Source organism: Plectropomus leopardus, chromosome 10, assembly GCF_008729295.1.
Source record: "Plectropomus leopardus isolate mb chromosome 10, YSFRI_Pleo_2.0, whole genome shotgun sequence".
NCBI lineage: Eukaryota > Metazoa > Chordata > Actinopteri > Perciformes > Serranidae > Plectropomus > Plectropomus leopardus.
The window spans coordinates 18,222,100-18,240,016 of record NC_056472.1 but is presented as its reverse complement, the minus strand read 5'-3'; the positions used below and the strand labels follow the sequence as shown (position 1 = coordinate 18,240,016).

The window sequence follows — 17,917 nt, the reverse complement described above, 5'->3', positions numbered from 1 at the left end:
TTCTTTGTCAATTTTCATTGTTTAATTAAATAACATTATTTTGTTAATACAGCTGTTTTTAAATCTACCTCAGATTTGTGAAAAGTTTTGCAAAATCAGTTTATCATGTTCTGATATAAATAATAGTTTAAACTACAGTTAACAGTTTGGTTTCTTCAACTTTCATTTAGACGCAAAACTCAGCCTTTAAACTTAAAGGAAATAATGATTTAACTTTTTTGGTGGATAATTAGCAATATTTGTATTGCGATAACATATTTAGCCACATCGCCCAGCCTTAGGTGCATGTCTCTGCCAAATGCTTAAAACAGCTGGATGGTGGACCATAATGTTCTCAGGTCTGTCACCATCTGCAAAGCTCTCACCCACCATTGCACCCTTTATGCCAAAGTTCAGTGGCCTTCATTGGCCTTGTGCAGACTCTTTACTGGCACACATTTATATATATGTCCATCCTTGTTCAGCTCCCCTCTTAAACTTTGTGGGTAAATCTCAGTTAAATGTAGTAACTATTGTGTGTGCGCTACACCATCTTGCTTTCCATCCACAAGCTTTTCACTGAAATAAACAACAGGACCTTTACGTTCTCTGCCCCTGCAGCCTGGAACCACCTGCAGACAGATGTGCACCTAAATTGGCTCATCTCAGCTGGGACAAATTAAAAAATGTAGTAAAGAATCTGGAGGGAAATCAGTTGGAATTTGTAATTGCTCCTCTTGCTAGATCTGTCTCTTCCTGTCTGACTTTCAGGCTGTCTATGATGCTGTTTATTGCTACTGTGTCTTTTGGTCAGGGCTCACTTGATAAAGAGAGATTCTCTGTAGTGCAATTAATCTCCTTTTATCTAAATATGACCAACTTCTCAAATAAATCCTGTGATATTATTTAGGGCTTTTCTATTGGCACTTTTGGCCGCACCAAGTCAAACCATGCCGTGCCGATTTGCATCTCCATTGTCAACATCCCACACCAGAGAAGAATCATCTCCTGATTTGGGTCAAACAAGCGGCCCACCGCCTCCGAGCAGGTAGCAGTGACATCTTGCCAATCGCAGCAAACTCCTGACAACCTGCTTCTCCTCATCAAACAAGGGTGTGCTGCGAGACTTAATTGATGTCAGTGCAGGAGACCAGAGAGAGATTCATGTTTTTTTTTTTTTAAGTCTCTGTGTGTTCACCTCTCAGTATTTTTGTAGCTTCTAACTGAATCTCTGTGGTTTAGTTGACTTTTTTCTCCTGCTTTCTTATTTCATTAATCTGACCAAAAATCCATAAAAAAAAAAACACCGACTTCGAGATGAGGAAACCAGGAGTGCAAATATGCTAATACATTTCTGGGTTTTAGGACTCATTCCTGGGGCACTCTGTTTTAGTGGAACTTTTTTCAACAGTTATTCTTCAATAAAAACTCAAGCGCCATTGACTCTTGTCAGTTAAAGACACACCTTTCAGGGAGTAACTCTATTGAAATCGAGACGCATATCTTTGCCCTGCTGGGCTGACGTACATAGTCAAACCAGGGAAGCATGTGTGTGGAAAAAACAACATTTTTTAACTGAATTACAAGGCAAAAATTGAGCTGATTATATAAACTTGCATGACCAATTGCAGTAAACACGTTTGATTTTTTATGTTGGAGTTCAGATTCTGGGCTTTTGATGATGTAACGACTCTGTGAGCACAGATAAGGGAATAAAACAAATGTTTTGATATAATCTTCCTGCTCTTTCTGTGCATGTTTCCTCTGAGCTTTCGGAGGGACTCCGGCCTTGGATGTGGGACTGGATGCTGAACCGCAAGAGTATCCATGTGGCCTTGTTTTTCCAAACCCCCTCCACCCAATCCTTAAACACCAGAGGGCACGCTGCGTCCCTGCCACTTCCTGTTCATCAGTCTTCCCCACTGGCTGCCCACCAGGCTTGTTCTACGGACTGATGACACACCAATCCCACCCACTCTCTTTGCTCAGCGCCCAAAAGATACGCCTCAAGCCTAAACATGCAAAATACATGCAACCGAAAGCATCTGAAAAATGATGTTACTCACAGAATGAGCAGTATTTATAAAACTGTCTTCCTGTGTGTAATTTGTCACATCTAATCTAACATATCAAAGCTTCCAGATACTGAAAGCAGGTCGATTCAGGCCACATGCAGGCTGACGTAACTGTATGAGAGTTGTCTTATGAGCCTTTACACAAAAATCACAACTGTGTTGTTTCAATCACAGTGCCCATCGGAAGCAGGAAACAAAGGGAAGAGCAAATTGATGATCAGGCCATCTAAGCTTCGGTCAGCATGCCCGTGTGTGCTGAGCTCGGCTCATGTCTGCTCTGTTAAACAAACAGCACGCGGCTGCTCGCTCTCAGTGGTTGTAACAGTCAGCAGCGTAAGAAAATAAATGTTAAAGTTGCACGCATGAGTGATACTCAGAGACACTAATACACGCAAGGACTTTGCCTTGTGTACTTATCATACACTACAGTCACGTGCGAGAAACACTGAAACAAACGCAAATAAATGTCCTCAAATTTACTGAACAAAGCCATTAAGATTTTAAGACAAAGAGCAAAAACTGGAGAATGATATGCACTGAATAATTGACACAGACATTCATGAATAAATAATATAATCCATTGGTTCATTAGGGCAATTCTGTGCTCACTCTGGCATAGTTTTGTAAGAGTGGTCGGCCACAAAGGACAGATCTGTGTGGGAGGAGGAGGATGAGGTGAGGAACTTCTTCTCTGCTCTGAACCACATACTTTGGAATATGCATATAACTGAGGCAAACTACTTTGTTATAACATTGCACCCAGACCTCTGACCCCCTGTCATCTATCTGTTGCAGTCTGTAGCATGAAATTTGAAGAAAAAAGGACAAGTATGCAATTTGGAACACGGCAGATTTTAACATTATCACTTAACTCAACCTTGGAGATGCAACAAAACGACATTCACAAAGCTTGCAGAGGTCAACCCAAAGAGCTCTGCTGATGTTACCAAGTTTGGTGCCACAAATGCTGCTGGAAAATCTTAGGTATCAGTAAGAAACACCTAGGTCTGGAGCCACAAAGACTTGAAAGGTCTCCAAAAAAACCTCACACTGTTTGTTGATTTTGAACACTGGTCTTCAGCTTGGAGATATCTCACTTAGATGAAAACACCATCTACAATCTCCTTCACCTCCGGATGACAAAGTCAGCTTATGTATTGCATCACCTTATACACGTCAATAGGCTACGTATGAAACAAGCAAATGCAACATATTCACTATTTGCAGAAACATACAATGCAACTGTTTTAAACAAGAGCCTGAGCTGTGTACCCGTATACACAGTATACACAGTATACACAGTATAACATTCCCCTGAGTACTCTCAGTGTCATCTCTAACATCTTTCCTAATTCATTATCAATGGAGAAACTCACAGCTTTATACTTGATGACATCAATTGTGAGTTTTTGCACTCTAGTTTTTGGAATAGAGAGAGAGTTTTCATTACAAGAAATATTTTTGAACTGCTCTGCTATCTCGCCACATGATCTGGCATCAATCAATGAGTATTTCTCTTTTCATCTTTGTTTTCAGGCTGTAAACAATAAAAACATTCATCTCATGCAGCTTAAGAGGTTTCATGCACAACTAAATGCATTTCTCTTTAATAAAAGCCTGCGGGATGTACATGAATTTCATTTATTTAAACAGTCAGGGAGACACCCGGGGAAGTTTGTCGCCACAGTTCATCAGAACTGGCAGATAAAGTCTGAAGTCTGATGCCACCAGTAACAAGATACCATATAAACAATTGTTCTGCATTGCGGCAACACTGGGAGGAATAAAAGAGCAACAGTGGAAGGCAGAATAATTTGGTGAAACTGTTGTACTAACAACAAATTGTAAAATACTAGGAGCTAGTGTAATGACTATCTGTCAACAAGCTGATTATGTGAATGTTGACTCCATAGCCCTTCAGTCACAGCTTGGCCAACTTGCAAGGCAAAGCCAGCTCAGCACATTAAACAACAGAAGATCCATGTATCGATTCTGATGCTGAAAATAGTTGTCATGGTTTTTGGGCAAAGTACATCTGGAAACATTTCTGGGGGCAAATTGAGTGAACATCTCCTGGACTGCAAGAGTGATGAAACTGATGTAATATGAAACACATGCTTTAAGACTGTTTGGAATAATGTTTTTTTTGATAGGATTCTTTTCCAGCAAAAAGTTATAGTACATTTATCCTTTCTCCCTCATTGAAAAGGCCAGAAACACTACACAGTTCTCACAAAATCTTAAAACTTTCCCCTGACTTTTCAAGGCCCCATAGTAAAATTTTCATAACCGTAACGTATAACACAAACAGAACTGTGTAGTATTTTTTACTCTGAATGTCAACTATTGTCAACTATTAAACCACAATCTTTTCCAGTATCTAATAGTTGGTTATGTTTATGTTTACTTCAAATACTTGGGCAAAAAAATGGGCACAATCAATACGTTGCCCTTAAATTAGCACAACCATAAACATCTACAGCAGTAAAATGCAATATTCACATTAATGCAGTTGCATATTAATCCAAAAAGGATCATATGTAACAGTAAACACTGACAGGGACAATGTATCTGACTAGCTAGTACATTTATTTTTGATACTTTCAGTAAATTACCTGACAACAGATACGTATATTGTTTTACTCAAGTAAGGTTTTGAATGCGGGACTTTTACTTGAATATTTTCAGTGTGGTATCTGTACTTTACTTAAGGGTCTGAATACTTCCTCCACCACTGCAAGTTTCCATATCACACTTTTGTAAAAGCATATTGGACTGCAATTGGCTCACAATCTAATTGTGATGACAGGGCTGCAGCAGCTCAGTGAACCGGCAAACCCTCAGGCCAACACAAGTCCCTGTACAGTAGTATGGAGTGTGGCCTAGCATTAGTAGAGGTGCCAATTCGCTTCTTGGGCACTGCCGAAATGCCCCTGAGCAAGGTACCAAAATCCCAAACTGTTCCAGGACCGCCAAACTATGACTGACTCTGTGCTACCCCTTCGAAAATGCATGTATGTGCAAAAGAGGGAAAATTCTAAAGTTACATTTCGTACATTTCGTACTGGTATGGTACATTTTGTACCATACCAGTGTATTTTCAGATTCTTCCTTCACCATACAGGCATGCCAGAAAAATTCAAGGTAACACAGGGTGAGTAATTAGTCCCTTTTACACTGCCTGGTCAAGGCAGGAAAGTCAAGCCATCACTCTGCCTTGCTGTTCTTTATAAAAGGCACAACTGTGAAATGGGGGACAGAGTTGTCTCACCTTTGAGCCAGCGACAGAGGAAGCAGCAGAGGAAGCAGCAGAGACAGTAACAGCAACAAATCAACATCTGTGTAAAAGGGACAACTGGCAGGCAAGGACCACTAACAGGACGGGGCTGACGTTTTGACGACATGCTATGTGTGCAACCCACAAGGAGATTTAAAAAGTAACTATCAGAGGCTACTCAAAGAAGAACTGCAGTTGAAAATGTCTGTAACCTGGGAAAACAATGAGATTCGGGAGCTCCTTATCCTTCGAGCGGATGAGATCAGCCGCCATAACAAGGACAGTAAATGATTGTTATCGTTTATAAAGCGCTGCAAATGTATTTGTTATATGTCACACTAGAGACTGAAATGGTTGTGTTCCATGTCATGTCCCTTAGGGTTGCAAATCGTAAGCATTACTAGTCAAATTAATGATCAAATAATCAATTCATTGTTTTGGTTTTTTTTCAAAACACATGCTCACAGCAACATATTGCATATTCTTTGACATCACTGCATAGCCTATTGATTGATCAATTCAATTTCACATGCTTGATTAAAATCTTAACAACCGATTAATCTATTAACTGTTATCATCTCTAACATCTGTCACACTCCTTTTGTTTTTGGGATGCCTGCATGCTGTCTAACATCACACACTGGAGCAGCATGGTGTGTAAAGAAAGGGACTTCCTCGCTGCTTTTTAGCATGATTTTCAAATAACCATTTTGTACTCCTTTGAACAAGTGAGCTAGAAAAGATGACAATAATTTGCCCATTGCTGTCAAATCAAAATGTTTTTAAAAAAACATACATTAAAGCAAAAAAAAGAAAGAAAACTGCAGCTGATCTAATAAAAACGTGTGCTACAAAGTGTTTTTTTGCTTCCTAATACCTTATTGTGATTGAAAAAAAAATTGCAATCATACCAGATACTGTCCAAAGAAGAGCAGTCTCATTATATGTGTTCAGTGCCCAAACTGCATCTGCACGCAGTCACATCACAGTATGTCATTATATCACAAAACAGCCAAGCCCATAGAGATCTAAGGACAAGATACGACAATGCTCTGACGCCCAGAATCAAAAGCCATCAAAATCTCATCTGAAACACACCTTACTGAGGAGGTCGCCTCAGGGCAGGGGTGAAATGTGTTGCCTGGCAGCACTTCCACGTGATCCTCAGCGCACATCCAGACAGGGTTAAGTATTCTGTCACAATGCTGCTGGCCAGTACACTGACACAGACACACAGCCCATAATTTAACAGCCCCTCATGCCCTTCGGTCCCAGAGGAAATGGGCTGTCTCTCAGTAAAACCAGCCCTTCGCAGCAGCTCCAGCAGAGGGGGAGCTGAGAGAGGAGAGGGGCCTCTACAGAGTGTGACAACTCACAGGAGATGAAGGGATGAATGATGACTAACCAGAAACAACATTGTTTCTATCTGGCATCTTGTCTGAATCAGTCTCTAGAAGTATTTACAGTATGTTAAATTTCATGTTTGTCCTGACAGAGTGAGATTCTACTGCATCATGTTATCTGAATAGTTGGTCTGTGTTGTACTTGTGTTGAGTGACTGAACTAGTGAATATAAGACTCACTCACAGAACCAGAGAGAATTTGCTTCTCGTCTGCATTGCACTCCCATCTAGTGGTCAAACAGTATAAACCTTCTACACCCTGATAAAACCAGAGCAGAAGGTTAAAGTAAAAATAAAAAGACAGCTCATGATATTCCAGCAGGGGGCAGACAATAAATTCACAATCAAGCCTCCAGAATCCTCTTTTCCTATGTCCCACCTACGCTTTGGCTTGTGCTTAGCTCAATTCGTCACAGTTTTCACATTTAACATTTAATTTCCAACAAGAACAAACTAAGACAGGTGGCTGTTCCCAGGTTTACAGTAGCCCCCTCAGTGGGTCAGATATTAGAGGATGAATGGACAGGGATGCATGCTGCCTTTAAGAGGCCCACTCAGCTGTTTTAGGAGCTGTATCTGCAAGATCCACAACATTAATATAGCAGCTAATAACTGTTTGCTATGTAAAGACACAGTGGAGTGATGGCGTCCTGAGCAAAGAATGAAGTAACACTCCTTCTGTGTGTGTTGCAAACTGCAAACGTCTATGTTCTTTGTTGTGGTAGACGGTCTGGCCATGAATGCATATTAGTGCATATAAGTGCATGTGAGTCCATGTGTGTTTATCCCACAATCATTCTGGTTTTATTGTATAAACCACTTTGTGTTACACTTTTGGTTATATGAAAAGTGCTATTATACAAATAAAGTCTGACTGATTGATGGATTGATCAGTGTAAGAAGAGACTAAAAGGACCACAATACAATGCCCAAGTTAAAGCTGTTGATAAGTCGTTTCTTGTCTAATTCCACTTGACAAATAAATGACTGATTGATTCTACCTATAAGATTCCTGATTCAGTGCAGCCTCATAATCAGGCTGAATTTTGTTTTTATTCTTAGAAAAGAGTCAGGAGAGATTTAGAGATCTGGGACTGGGTTTAATTCCAGAAAATGTAGTTAATTTTGTCTTAAGAAATGTGGAATCTTTATGTAATGTCTCTAATCTTAGTCCTATGACTAAAAGGAAACAACGTCAGACTGTGTTTGGACACACTGTTCCAGCAGCCTTTTCAGATCTCTTGATACAAGCACCAGCTTCAAGTTAATCTCGGAGATGTGTCACAAACTGCAGTGTATGATGATACAGAAGGAGCAGACAGTGGTACTCACCTCCCACAGAGATCTGAACTCCCTCTGCTCAATGCGTAGAAGCTCACTGAATTCCCGTGTGACAATGGTGGCATGCCGGGGGGTGTTATCCAGGATTGACTCCCCAAATGCTGTGCCAGTGCCCAGCGTGCATATAGTAACAGCATCCTGTAACAGTAACAGAGGTGGTGCCCCATGTGGATCATTCCTCTATCTGGATAAAAAATCCAGCTAGACAAGGAACCTGTAAAATGCTAATGTCCCTATTCAGCTGGAAAAGGGGCTTTTGTGTGAGACACTTGAGTAGCACTGATCAAATCATTTTCACACACTACAGGCAATCATCTGAACACTTGTGGTAGATAGATGGATGCTCTCCAGTCAGCAAAGAAATATCACCACTGAGCAGCCAGACTGAGGTGCGTGAAGGCGCAGTATTAAAAGCTATTCAGCAATGTCCCTTAATGTTAAGAGCAAAATGCTCTTTACAGGCCACACTCCAAACAAGCGTCATGGTGGATTACAATTCTTTTGCAAGTGTGGTACATTTCAAGTGTACCTTAAAGCTACAGAATGTAACTTTTTACAAAAAAATACTTCTGTCATGTTTGCTGAAACTGTCGCTATATCCACACACTATTACATGAGACAGATAATCTGTGAAAAGATAAAGTTTCTCCTCCTCCTCATCCTGCTTGTAATGATATTTGCATCAATCGGCTGCAGCTGAAGGAAAACAACCAATAAGAGCTAAAGAGTCTCCAAAGCAGCTGTCAATCACAACTTGTAAACTGCATTTAAATGAGGCAGAGCTCATCAAACATGAATCAAGATTCTGTTTCTGCATTGCCCATTTCTCACCTCAAATGTTTAAGTATACTTTAGTGTACTGTTTAGATGTAAAATGAGAGAGTTTGTGACCTGGCTGCCATGTTGGATGCAGTTGACCAAAGTCCCAAAGCACCACCCACCGGCCAGATCAATATTTTATAGCTAAACAGGACACTAATATATGTCTCTGAAAACATTTGAGGCAAGAAATAGGCGATGCAATAACAGAATATTGATTCATATTTGATCATACAATGGACATAGCCATGTGACGTCACCCATTGGTTTGTTGATTGCCGTTTTGAAGCCTTGGATTCAGCATGTGTACGTCACCCTCTTGGTTTTTTGTAACCACAAGTGACAATATTTGGGCAAGAGGTTGGAGTTGAGGCGAGGGGTGGATCTGACTGAGAAGCTAAAGACACAATCCTGGGGCCCTTTGCTGCATGTCGTCTCGCCCCTATCATGCTATATCTGTCCTATCAAATAAAGGCAAAAAGCTAAAAAAAAAAAAATTGGGAGAAAAAGAAAACAGTGGGAGGATTAAGAGGAACATGTTTGGGTTTTTTTTTCCAGATTATATGTCCTATGTGCCTCTTTATGGGTATAACGAAAGTTTCATTGAATATGACAAAAAGTATGTGGTTCAAATATCCACAGAAAGATTGTAAGATGATAGATGACAGATTTAGTATTCCATTTTTTACCACACCAAAGTACCATTCAATTAAAGAACATAGATGTGCATCAGTTGTACCTGATAACTTGATGTCTCTGAAACTTTAACATCCAGTGAACCAGAGAGGACGGCATACCAGCTGGTGCCAATGTCTCCTTGGCGATACACTAAAAAAAAACAACAACAAAAAATCAGCATATTTTTAAAAAGTCATACTCTGCTATACTGGCACCAGATATAAATTACGACTGATTCGGGGCCTGTATTTTGACCTACAGGTGATGCCTTTCTCCAGGCACTCATAGAATCCACACAGGCAAATCTGCTGCAGCAAACTGGGGTGGAATCTCTCGAAGGCCTTCACATTTTTCAGACGTGCCAGAATTATGTCAACATCTTCCCCAGAGCGCTCCGCTGGTCTGAAAAGATGAAAAGAAAAATGGTAAACGTACAGGTGACCGCGAAAATAAATATACATACAGTAAGGTACCTAAATAGGCTGCAGGGCTTGAGTCAGCATGAATGTTTCGTGGCCTGGATTCGAAAAACTTCTGAAGCTCTGCAGAAGGGACACCAATCTATCCCAGAGGAACAATGTCTTTTATGTCCTAACATAAACTTACAGTTGTACAACAGCAGCACCATGCACGCAAGGTCAGGAATCACAACTGTTCTCTGCTGCAATATTCATGAACCTGGACAATAAACCAGTGTGTGCTGCAAACCACCGCGGATCAAGAGCTACATGCAGGATGGTAACAGCAGTGTTTTTATTGTCTGTACTCATTTAGAAACTCCTGTGCAGCACTGCAGTTACATCCTGCTGTAATGAAGCGTTGAAAATTTTCAGTCTGGAAGATTATCTTTTCTTTCCTGCTGCAACTCAATCAGCTGACTGAGGGCGCTCACACGGTTTTAGTCGCCAAGACACATCTCTGAAACCTTTTCTTCTATTGTGTACACTATTTTTAATAAAATAATTTGTTAATATCTTAAAGCCCATTTTTAATTAGTCTATAGATCAGAGTAGGTCATTGCAAGGGACAGAGCTGACAGTCCAACAGACATGTGAAATCACAATGGGATTATATTTAGCCAAAAATAAAACAAACGAACACCATACAAACAAAATTAGCAACACAATTAGTCAACATAACATAATTTAATTCAAGCTATGCTAACTGAACAGAAACAAAACTGAACAGACCTAACAAAGACAAAACTGACCTGACAAACAGAAGACAAAGGCGACAGTATAAAATTATGCTGATCAGAACATTTTTTAAACAAAAGGGCGACACAAAGACAAACATGGCCACCTAAACCACAAATAAAAACAAAACAGGACAGTTAGTCTGTGTATACAAATATTTAATCAATTACCCAAAAACAAAAGCACAAACACGCTAATATTAAAAAACCTCTCAGAGGTGAAGTGAAGGGTATAAGCAGGTATACGGGACATATACTCGCCTATTTTTCTAGCTGTATACAGCATATCCACATATCAACCAAAAGGCCAGAATATGAAGGACAGTATACCCACATCCTCATTGGTAACCGTCCCATCTACCTAATCCTTCAACTACCACTAAACCACAGACTGTGCCGATTTTTTATCACAATATTTGGTGATATTACAGTCTACCATTCAGTTCAATTTAATGGCCTGCAAATTGATATGAGAGGATATCAGTAAATATCTTTATTATCTTTTCCTTGGCTGTGTACCATTGCCCGGATATTAGCACTGTTTGAAAGTTTTGGAAAGCAGTGTACTTGGATGGAAATGGTGACACCGACGTGCCATGGAAATTTAAAAAGTAAAAGCATATCCTAAAGATGACAATAGGTATCGATGTTTTCACTTTGTATCAAAATTTATCACTGAAGCGATATAGCAATCCAGATTGATGTATAGATACATACCCCTACTATTTAAATTCTCGGCTTTAAAGGGCCTGCCTCCAGCAGCAGCACATTCAGCAACAGTAACTCAAAAATTAGAAAGACTCAAGGCAAACTTATCTAAAAACAAACATTAATGTGACTGTACAGCAGTTAACTAGATGTGTGCACGAAAGATAGAAACTAATGCCAAGAATACTAAATAAACTAAAGCTTTGTGTCATTTATGGTTTTTCTGATGGTTGAGTAATGTGCATGAGGTCAGAAGGTCAAAAAACTCAATGGAGGAGAAAATGAACTATTAAGTGTGAACTATAGAAAACTAAAGTGTGTGCAGGAGGGTTACAGACTGCACTAGCTGTGTGGTAGCAGGTGTAACCATTAGTCCTTCTGGAGGGTCTCTGGTTGAGATAAAAGCTTTGTTTCACTGAAAACAAGTCAATTGCAAAGCACTTAAAGTCAGAATTTCACAATGAAAAGTCTTACAAAGCTTTTCAAGTGTTTGTGAAACTTAGTCTTTATTCTAATCAGGAAAATTGACAGTTTTGGCTGCAGCTCACTGACCATTTGTTTCAGGTGGATCGTGCAAAAAGAGACTGTTATGAGATCTGACATGCTTAAATTAACTATATATTTATTATCACACTGAGCTCTAACAACATGTGTGACCTAAACTTTGACAGAGTGCTGATCACATCATCACAGATGTGTGTCTGTCTGTGTTTTATCCCTCTCACTCCTCTGCTGCCTATACTCCCCTAAATTTGTTCCACTCAGTCTGGAGCCTCTGATGTAACACGTGGGTGGTTGCACTGTAGCTTACATCACCTTTAAATCCATATCCATCTCCATCCTTTAAAGACATGAAGCCAAACAGTATCAATAATGCAGAGAGGGAAACAAGTGCTTTCTTCACCGCAGTAACAATCCTGTGACTTGACGTAGCTCTGAAGATGATTTACTGCACTGTGTTATGTGTGTTGTCACATTACAATAAAAGTGTTTTCACTGAGCTTCATCGTGTACTCCCTGGCAACCTCTCATCTTACATCAAAGTATCTCTTTACTGCTCTTCGTGATTGGGCCGTATAATCACACCTGAGAGCCCCTGGTCCGCTCCCATATCGTCTACAGAGGAACCCTGCATTATTTTAGCACTGCGTACTTTATCAAAACACGGTACACAGTGAGGACAACAAGGCAGCAGAGAGATGTGTGGGAGCCTGAGTTACAAAGCCAAGGTGTCTGTTTGGAAACCAACCAAGTCAACAAAAAAGAGCCTTCAAAAAGTGCTGATTCTGAGTCCAAGTGACGACAGATGTTTTCATAACAAGGTAGCTGGAACGCTATGAATCTAATGCGGCAGCCGCTTTTACAGTCCAGTTACAGAGCCTGAGACTTTGAAGCAGAGAGAGTGAGATCCCCAAGGGTCTGAGACAGGATGTACTGTTTTAGTGACACCTGTGCTTTTTGCGCTCACTCACATTTTGTATCAAATTTTTCAAACAGAGGGAGAATACGCATGGAAACACATGTTCATCACCTGATTGCATTTTAAAATTAGCAGCAAAACAAAAAAAGTAAGCACACACACTGCAGGTATTTGCTCATAACAGGTGAGTCATACAAGAAGCATTCAATATGAGAGACCCAGGTGGCTTCTAGGACTAACCAGAGGATATTACTGTGCAAACACATCTGGCATACTGCGTCACTTGGCTGTTTATAGCTGATGCACTTTGGACCTTTTCTTTGTAACGGCCCCTCTCTCTGGTTCGAGTACACCTGGTCTGTGTCCATCATCTCTGCCTGTTTGACTCCTAAAGCACATTTACTCTCCACTATTTTGAGTCCGTGTGAATTCAAAGTCTTCGCAATTCCCACAATGGAATTAATGAATTAATGTGCATATCATGTACACGATCACAAACACATCACAGCTGTGCAACACTGCACTCATCAGTCATGGCGCAAAATGGTGATGACTGCATTTTTAACAAATATTTTATTCAGTTGCTGCTCTCTTATTTGCTGCTGTAACAAATTGATTTGTTACAGCGGCAACGGGATTTATTAAGTATTTCTATTCTATTGTATTCTATTCATTAATATCTGATATACCATGTTCAATTTTTATAGCTATTTCTAAATCAGGTCTTATTATTAGATCACTTTTAAAAGCAGCCTCTGCAGCTGCTTGGTGCTTTGACAACTCCTCTGGCAGGTGTTCATGCAGTAGTTTCACCTGCTGGTCAAGAGCTCTACAGTGAGCTGGGGCACAATTTATTCTAAAGCCAAAGCGGCTTAAACTAGCATAATTCATTATGATCAGAGCTATCCACAAGACATGTTAAATATTTTAATGGCTTATTGATGAAAGCTTTGTACTCAAATGTAATTTTGCTCTATACTAAAACAGAGAAATCTGCAGGGCTGTTTTACTGATTTGTGTTAGATTACATAATGAGCCACATTATCACTTAGCTCAGGGCATGTTGGTGAATATGATATATGTTAGGGGGAGACACATCCTCCCCAAATATTCAAATATGCTCAAAATGTCACCCCAAATATATAGATAAAACATAAACAATGAAATTCTAAGTCACTACAGGAAAACCACACACCACTATCTGAAATAAAACCAGAACAAACAGGAAATATGTATACAGTATTAAAAATGCAAATGCTTGAGAATAAAACAACTTCAACAGGCTAAAGTTGCAAGTATTTCAGTACTTAGCATGTCTTGAACTCTCATGGGCAGATAGCATGAGATACAAATACTAATCTTGGGGTGAATTTACAACAGGTTGCATTCAAGAAATGTCCAAAGCTCAATATTGACGGTTTGAGCTACCTTTTGCTATGGTTGTACGATTCCATCATTCACACTCATTTTGTTTTGACTTTTTTGGCATTTTAATGCATTGTACATGTTCTTTGTATTATTTGTTAATTTCATATGTCTATATACTGTATCTCAAACCTGTGGTGACCTAAGACTTTTACACAGTGCTGTACATATATACAATAGGAAATTATTTGAATTCCTTTATTCTTTTCTGTAGGGGACCCCCAGGCATATATGCCTCCCACCCAATATCAACTCCAAGGCTACGCCCTTGGCTTATGGCAATACATAATCCAAGCAATAGCATCAGTTTGGCTCTTTCTCTACTTAATTAGTGCATAATGACCAGGGAGACTTTTTTATATTTTATTTTTGCAACTTTGACTTGCTATTGTTAATCAATTTTGTGCATTATGCCTACTTTGTGCAAAAAGTTTCAGGAATCACAATATCTGTCCTGGACATTAATAATAATCACAGTAAGTAACTAAGACAACTGGAGGTATAATGCTCAGTCAGTGATTAATGAAGTGGAGATAAGCACTTGAGCAGCATAGTAAACGCCTGAAGTTAAGTCTTGTTAATTAGATTGTTGTATTTAATTTTCTTCGGATATTTGACCGTTCATTTGTTTAGAGCCCTTATCCAACCCTGTCCTGAACGCAGCACCCCTAAACTACTCACGGCGCTTTAAAAGGTGCCTTAATTCAAACTCTGAAGCATCAAGTCTCAGTTCCGGTGGGAAATTAAAACAGCGTTTTAATTCAGCTGCTGAAACATAACGCCCAGTCTCCGGTGACAAATCAAAATCGCGTTAATTTTCCATCAATCGTCGCTGGCACATTAACCTAAAATGAGTTGCAGCGACGTGAAATAAATAGGCCTACCTCTTATCCAGACAAATGATCCACTCGGCAGATTCCGACGAATGCGAAGAAGAGTGCGCTGCTACCATCTTGAGATCCTGCGGCTGCTGCTGCTGCTGCTGCGGAGGTGGAGGAGGCTGGACCAACTCTTCATCTGCCTTCACTCATTCACTGCTGACAGGCGATACACCCGCTGCTGCTGCCGCTGCTGCTGCTGCTGTTCAGTGCTTACCTGTGCAGGAGCAGCACCAACAGGAAATACATTAGCCGTGATTAATGTCAAGACTGTGAAAGTAGAGATGCTCTGTTTTTGTTTTGAGGGGGGAAACGTGAGTCACATTTCAAAGCAGAAAAAAATCAGCAGATCTCGGTTTATTAAGCCTTAAGGACTTCATGGATCATGGAGCTGAAGTTCGCTTTCAGTTCGTAGCCTCCGATTCAGCAGTTAAGGGGAAAGTAATTTACGTGGTTTAGCGACCGATTCTCGGCTTTTTGCACCTCTTATTGTGGTGAAAGTGTTTTAGACATTCAAAGTAATGCCCCAACACTGTCTGAAACCCACTTAAACATTAAAATCTTATTGTAAAAATGAAAAAAAAAGCAGTGAAATCTACCTTTTTTGCATTTCACAAACAGATTAGAGGTATCACTAATCTGAAACTGCGTTCAAGCCTCTCTGGGATAATCTAGTCCAGGTCTCACCTGTCTAAGTACAGTGTTTTTTGATCTGGACCTGGTCTAATGTGGTCAGCATGGAAAATAAGATTTCACTTATCCGAACCTGTGTTTTAAATGAGTGGGATAATAAATCCAGATTTTTTATTTTTTTTTGCGTATGGTGGGTTTTTATTTGGACCTGGTATAATGTGACTAACATGTGAAGACAAAACAATGAAATCTACTTCTTTTTTTGTTTGCATTTTCACAAACAGAAGAAAGGTTTTGAAAATCTGAAACTGTGTTTTGAGTAATGTTTAGCCTCTCTTGGACAATCCAGAGCAGATTTGACCTGTCTAAATATAGCGGGTTTTGACAGAGACCAGGTCCAATGTAGTCAACATGTGAAAAAAGCAGTGATATCCCTTTTTTGCATTTTCACAAATAAAATGGTCTCACAGAATTGTGCTTTAAATTATATTTAGTCCCTCTGGGATAATCTAGTCCTGGTTTGACCTGTCTAATTATAGTAGTTTTTGGTCTGGACTTGGTCTAATGTGGTCAAGGGGGGGGTGCCTGTGTTGTGTCATCACAGACAGAATAAAGGTTTTCACAAATTGAAACTCTGTTTTCATTAACCTTTAGCCTCTCTCGTATAATCCAGTCCAGATTCCTAAGTATAGTGGTTTTCAAAAGAGACGTGGCTCAGTGTGGTCTACATGCGAAATAAGCAGTGATCTCTCTCCTTTTTTGCATTTTCACAAATAAAATGAAAGTTTCACAAATTTCAAAGTGGGTTTGACACATCACTAGAGGCACAGCAGGAGGTCCATAAGGTCGGGGATGGGTCATTACACAATGTAAATTAGGCTATGTTTCTCTTAATTCTCCCCTTGAACTGCTGAATGGGAAGCTGCGAAAGGGAGGCTTACTTCAGCGTTGTCCAGTGGTGCCAGTGGGCAGGTCAATTGTTTTGGTTGTGAAGTGCTAACTTTTCAAAGATGTAAAGGTGTGTGTTTAACCCTTCTGGGTTATTCTAACAAATAAATTAAAACAGCTGTGGTTTATGTAACATAGAAACAGTGAACATTTCTGTCATGAGGATGACAGAAAACCACCACCCCAGAGAGGAGTGGTATCCCGACATTTATACTGTTAATTCCTAAGGATGTATATTTACCTTGGTTGGACCTGTTGAGCTATTCATGGAGGGTCCACCAGGGGGCGATCACACTGTGCTGTTCAGAGTGCAAGTTCTGTAAGCAGGATAAGCATTACCAGAGAAAAACAGGACGCTTGATGTTACAGCTACATGTAAGACGTGTGCGTAAAAAAAACAGTTTAAACTAAATTTGAGACAACTGCTGTATCCCAACCATTAGGGAAAATTACACCAAAGACCTACAAATAAAAGAAGTGACTTACCAATTAACCAGTTAGGTGTGAAGCGTCAGCATCTTCTGATTCAGACAGATCCTGAGGTTGTGTTTTGAACAGAGTCCAGGCCGCAGCAGCTTGGTGTCCGTTAGGATGCGTTCACAGTTCACGGTTAGCTTCTGCTCCTTCTGAGGCTCCAGTTTACACAGAAGTTTCCCCTCTCTACAAAGGCATCCTTTCATCCCCGCTGTTCTTTATTTTCTTGAATGTTTTGCCTTATTCATTAACCAGTAAGAGTCTGACCCAAACAGTTGACCGGTGGCTTAATACATAGTTAAACACTCCAGAAAATAGTGACGAAGGAAAAGTGCTGTCCGACAGCAAGGTGAAGTGGAAAAAATACTCTAAATGTAGTTTCCACTTATTTTATGACATATTGCTTTTTTTTTTTTTTTTTCTTAAATGTTTCTTTTTTTGTTCAGTAGGCCTTTTAAGTGGCTAAAATATGTTTTGCTGTTAACCCTAATCCACAGCAATGCATTACTGAGATACTGGGCCGCGTTGTTCAAAAGCAACCTGATCAGAGTTCTGCTGTCAGATTGGATCAACCCTTGACAAATGTTTCAAAAGAAAAAAAATATTCTGAAATCATATTATATCACATAATCCAATCTTGATTTTGAATTGGATCAAACCTTCA

The 17,917-nt window shown here is 39.9% G+C and overlaps 1 protein-coding gene across 3 annotated transcripts in view; it reads right to left on the bottom strand.

The window, feature by feature from the left end:
• rapgef4a (Rap guanine nucleotide exchange factor 4a) overlaps positions 1 to 15,272 on the bottom strand; it is a 48,668-nt gene extending 33,396 nt beyond the window's left edge. Inside the window, exons 1-4 of one of the 3 annotated variants that reach the window (XM_042494278.1) lie at positions 15,205 to 15,272; positions 9,832 to 9,974; positions 9,634 to 9,722; positions 8,067 to 8,213 (exon numbers count right to left, since the gene is read on the bottom strand). In XM_042494278.1, coding sequence (XP_042350212.1) covers positions 8,067 to 8,213; positions 9,634 to 9,722; positions 9,832 to 9,974; positions 15,205 to 15,272 — 447 coding nt within the window. Of the gene's footprint in view, positions 1 to 6,242; positions 6,314 to 6,429; positions 6,532 to 8,066; positions 8,214 to 9,633; positions 9,723 to 9,831; positions 9,975 to 15,204 lie in introns of those variants that run through there. The other 2 variants (XM_042494280.1, XM_042494279.1) reach the window with 2 other exon arrangements.
• Positions 15,273 to 17,917: the final 2,645 nt, after the last annotated feature.